Here is a 5,248-nt window from a genome sequence, read left to right as displayed (position 1 = left end):
TTTCCTCCCAACCTTAATGAGAAATTCACTATCATTCTGATTGTTTTTCTCCTATAGGAAACATCATTTTTCTAATGCTGCTTTCAAGACTGTTTTTATTTGTCTTTAGTTTTCAAAAGTTTGACTATGATGTGTCTTGGCATGGATGTTTTGAGTTCATTTAGCATCTTGAATCTGTAGGTTTGTGTCTTTTGCCAAATTAGAGGAAATTTCAGCTGTATTTTTCTCCAAATACTTTCTTAGTCCCACCCTTTTTTCCCCTCTTCTTCTGGAACGCCAATGACATGGAAGTTAGTGAGGCTTTTTTTTTTTCAGCCTATTATTCACATTGGGTATTTTCTATTGCTCTATTTTCAAGTCCACAGAGTCTTTTCTCTGCCTTCTCTGTTCTGATATTGAGCCCATCCACTGAGTTTTTGAATTTGGTTATTGTATTTTTCAAGTTCTAAAATCTCCATTTGCTTTTTCTTTATATCTTCCATTTCTTTGCTGAGAATTTCTATTTCTTTGCTGAAACTTTCTCTTTTTTTATTTGTTTCAAGCATATTTGTAATTGCTCATTGAAGCTCTTTAACAATATCTATTTATTTTATTTTATTTTAATTATTTATTTTTTATCCAAAATGTGTTTATTGGGATGGTTTCCCATTCATCTTGATTCCAGGGGCTTTTAGTGCTGCTTCCGTCTGAAGGAGCACCCTTCTGTAAGCCTTGCTTTTCCTCCTGTAAGCTGACAGAGGAAGGTAGAGCAGCCAACACACAAAACTACTCTTTGTGCATGGCTAAAGACGGTGGTGATTTTATAGCATCCTGGGCATTTCACATCCATGAAATAGGAATTGGGGCTCTGCACCAGGCGCTTCTTCTTGTGTTTCCTCTTCTCCTCTTCTGGAGAGGGATGAAGGAGATCCTTTGCGAGAGGCATGTTCTCGTGGGGAGGTCGTCACCGTCGGAAAGGTCTATTTTTAATTTTTTTGATAATTCTAACATCTGTGCCATCGTGTTGCTGGTGTCTGTTGATAGTCTTTTGTCATTCAAGTGGAGATCACCCTGGTCCTTAGTATGATGAGTCTTTTTTCTTAGTGAAGCCTAGACATTTGGGGTATTTTATTATGGGACTCAGGATCTTACTTAAATGTTTTGTTTTACAGGCCCTCTCTGATACCACTCTGGTGTGGGACGGGTGGGCGCTGCCTCATTACTTCCACGCCGGAATTAAAGTCCAGGTTCTCCATTAGGCCTCCATTGATATTCAGGGGGTGCATTGTTGAAAGTCTCAACTCTCCACAAGGCTTCCCCTGACATCACTCCAGCAAGTAGAGGGTGAGCTTCCTCATTACCACCAGGTGGAGATGAAAGTCCAAGCTCTCCTTGTGATTTTTCACTGACACCATGGAAGGGTGGTCCTGTCACCTCTTGGTGAGGATGAAAATCCCAGCTTCCCATTCACATTCTCTGACACTTCCCTGGCAGGGGGTGGCGTGGGGTTGGGTGCCTTGTTATAGCCTGGCCAGGGTGGAAGTCTGGACTCCCCATTTTGTCTTTGTTGACAATGGTGGGGAGGTGGTCCACAGATTTTTCTATGGTATTTGACTGGAGTTTTCTGTCTTGCTACTTTCCCCCTTTCCTGGTCCTTTGTCTGGAGACAACAAGCTTTTCTAGGCCTTTTTATTTTCTGTGCCTATTGTTATTGGCCTCTCCAGCACCCAATCTGGGATATATGAAGCACGAAGTAAACCCAGAGGATTCACCTCTATGTCTGGCCTGCCTTCTTCTTTTTACCTTGTAGTCTTATTTTTGTTCTATAGAAAATTTCCAGGGTTTTTTGCTACATTTAGTGGGCAGAATAGGGGAAACTATGTCTACTCAATCTTACTTGAAGTACGAGTCCCATAATCCCAAATGATTATCTTATATCTTTGACTTATTTGACCTCCCTGTAGCATTTAACTCTGTCAACTGCACCTTTCTTCTTGAAATTCTCATACTTTGATTGTTATCCTACTGTCTGCTTTTCTTCCGAATCATCTTCCTGCTCATTCTTCGTTAACATTATGGGCTCCTTTTCCCCACTCATCTGATAGATTTGGGGGTTTCCCAGGTTACACATCTGATTTCTAATTTTTCACTCTATGCCCTATCAAGATTGACTTCCAGATCTAACTATCAAGCTCAGTTTCTTTGGTCAAACTCCCCATCCGTATATCCAATTGCCTACAGGACATAAACACTTGAATATCTCACAGGTTTTGGAAACTTAACATATCAAAAATTAAGCTCATCCCTCTTGCATCTCCCTCCCTCCCACCCTCTGGGGATATATGTATATGTATAACTGATTCACTTTGTTATAAAGCAGAAACTAACACACCATTGTAAAGCAATTATACTCCAATAAAAACGTTAAAAAAAATTAAGCTCATCATTTTTCACCTGAAACCTGATTTTTTGCCCATATTCTTGGACAGGTGGTTAAGGATATAGTGGTTATTCATACACACTCTGTAGCCTAGATTCCAAAGTTCAGTTTATTACTAGCTACATAGCTATGGGCAAGTTATTTAATTTTTCAGTACATCAGCTTCATCATCTGAAACGTGGGGTAGCAATTATCTCATAGGTTGAAGGATGGATCATTATGACTTAAAAATTTTCAAAAGCTTTTCCCTCCTTCAGGATCCAATTCAAACCCATTACCACAGCAAACAAGGTTCAGTCCCATGTTTTGACACCCTCCCTGTCACTTCCTCCTCTGTCATTGCTAATACAGTCTATACTCTGCTCTAATAAATTTGAAGTTTTCAGAATGTACCATGTTCTTCCTATCCCTACTGCCTGAAAGGTTTTGTCCTGCCCTTTTAAAATAACTCTTCCCATCTTTTAAGAAACTACACAAACACTCAAACTCAAACTCAAACTTCTGAAGAGCCTTCCTTGATTTATTTAACGCTTACATAACGCTTACCATGCCCCAGGAAGTATTCTAAAAGCTCCACATGCATTAACTCATTTTATTCTTACCGTTCCATGGATGGGTGATATAATTATCCTTATTTTATTGATAAAGAGAATGAGGCACTGAAGGATCACACAACTAATAAAAGGATAACTGAATATACCACTCTAGGCTCATCCTTCCCAAACCGAAGCTTAGAATTGGCACCACTTTTATGTGCTTCTACATAACTCTCAACATACTTATTAAAAATTTTTATTGGAGTATAGTTGCTTTACAATGTTGTGTTAGTTTATACCATACAGCAAAGTGAATCAGCTATATGTATACATATATCCCCTTTTTTGGATTTCCTTCCCATTTAGGTCACCACAGAGCACTGAGTAGAGTTCCCTGTGCTATACAGTAGGCTCTCATTAGTTATCTATTTTATACATAGTGGTGTATATATGTCAATCCCAATTTCCTGATTCATCGCAACCCCCTTTCCCCCTTCGTATCCATACATTTGTTCTCTATGTTTGTGTCTCTGTTTCTGCTTTGTAAATGAGATCATCTATACCATTTTTTTCAGATTCAACACATATGCGTTAATATACGATATTTGTTTTTCTCTTTCTGACTTACTTCACTCTGTATGACAATCTCTAGGTCCATCCATGTCTCTACAAATGACTCAATTCCATTTCTTTTTATGGCTGAGTAATATTCCATTGTATATATGTACCACATCTTCTTTATCCATTCATCTGTCAAAGGGCATTTAGGTTGCTTCCATGAGCTGGCTACTGTAAATAGTGCTGCAATGAACATTGGGGTGCATATGTCTTTTTGACTTATGGTTTTCCCTGGGTATATGCTCAGTAGTGGGATTGCTGGGTCACATGGTAGTTCTATTTTTAGTTTTTTAAGGAACCTCCATACTGTTCTCCATAGTGGCTATATCAATTTACATTCCCACCAACAGTGCAGGAGGGTTCCCTTTTCTCCACACCCTCTCCAGCACTTATTGTTTAAAAAAAATATAAACACACTTTTAACTTAGCATTTATCTATCAGTCTTTTTATTGTCTATTCCTCCCACAATACATGGAAGTTATGAGGCTGTTTTTGTATCCCAGCCCCAGCACAGGACCCAGCCCATTAAATGTTTTCTGAGTGGGAAATGGGTTAATGAGCTGAATGAAACAAAATGAAATTTAATAGGAATGAATGTAAGGAACTGCCCTTGACTCCCAAGAACCAGCTATACAATGTAGGACGGGCAGCGTGTCTTCACACACTAGCCTGTATAAGAACCATGTAGATGTGTGGTTTGACAGTGACCCCCATTCCAGCCAACTGTAGGATGTAGCTGTCCAAAAACATAAAGGAATGGCAATGCTCATTAGCTCAACCCCTCATGGCTAGAATCACTGCAACTCAGCTCTGTCCTCATCATGAGCCTTCCTGACTTAGGCAAGGCATGGTAGTACATTGCAACTCTAAGATGGCATCAAATGGAGGATACTTCCAAATTTCAAAAACATCAAAATGAAAAATTGCTAAGGGCCATTGTAAGATGCCATTGACTTTAAGACCCATTCTCTCTTCAAAGAAAAGAAAAGCATGCATCTTACAGTTAAAACATGAGTATTTGCAGCCTTAGCCCCACCACTTGATGGGACCTAAGGGAGCCTCACTAGCAATCTATTGGCAATGCTAAGGCTAAACACAAAGCTTTTGTTACAGCACTTTCTTAAAATGTATTTCCCTTTTCCCACTTGTTCCCACTTTTCGATATTAGTCCAGGCACTACAACAGGGTGTCTGTCCTCCCCATTTCTTTCTTAAGATTCTATTCCTCTGGTGCTAAGGACCTACTCCAAACCCAAAGTCTATGTGGATGAGACTGAACCCAGATCTCTGAACCTTCCAGTCCCCAAATGCAATTTATAGTTAATACTGACATTGAGGACCCCTATATCCTTTGGGTTTCTGACTCTCAACCAGCTTTTTCTGGTGGCCTGAAGCGTGCCCTATCCTTTGGACACAATGCATTAGACCCACTGATGATCCCTCAAAGTCTGGCCTCTGCAGCCCAGTTAGTGTCCACAGTACTGCTCTGCTCCTCTATGAAAAGCAGCCTCACAGCTGCGACAAGAGCTGCTCCAAAAAACACTTCATCATGGCTTGAAGCCTGCCGCAGTGTTTAAAGGACATTCGCCGCTTGATTATCAGCCTGTGGATCATTTATTTTGTGAATTATCTGTGGTCATTTAGAGCCCTTGTTTGCTCCTCCTCCCAATTGCAG

The 5,248-nt window shown here is 40.0% G+C and overlaps 1 protein-coding gene across 1 annotated transcript; it reads right to left on the bottom strand.

The window, feature by feature from the left end:
* Positions 1-611: 611 nt before the first annotated feature.
* LOC137756818 (small ribosomal subunit protein eS27-like) lies at positions 612-952 on the bottom strand. Its single transcript, XM_068533350.1, has one exon. It carries the CDS (start codon positions 923-925, stop codon positions 671-673), a length of 255 nt encoding a protein of 84 aa, XP_068389451.1. The 5' UTR covers positions 926-952; the 3' UTR covers positions 612-670.
* Positions 953-5,248: the final 4,296 nt, after the last annotated feature.

The sequence above is a fragment of the Eschrichtius robustus genome, chromosome X (assembly GCF_028021215.1).
Source record: "Eschrichtius robustus isolate mEscRob2 chromosome X, mEscRob2.pri, whole genome shotgun sequence".
Taxonomy (NCBI): domain Eukaryota; kingdom Metazoa; phylum Chordata; class Mammalia; order Artiodactyla; family Eschrichtiidae; genus Eschrichtius; species Eschrichtius robustus.
Note: the sequence above shows the minus strand (reverse complement) of the source record. Positions and strands in the feature narration are given on the sequence as shown.

Excerpts from the sequence above, each read along its gene's own strand:
- LOC137756818 (XM_068533350.1), bottom strand. The coding sequence starts at position 925 with ATGCCTCTCGCAAAGGATCTCCTTCATCCCTCTCCAGAAGAGGAGAAG.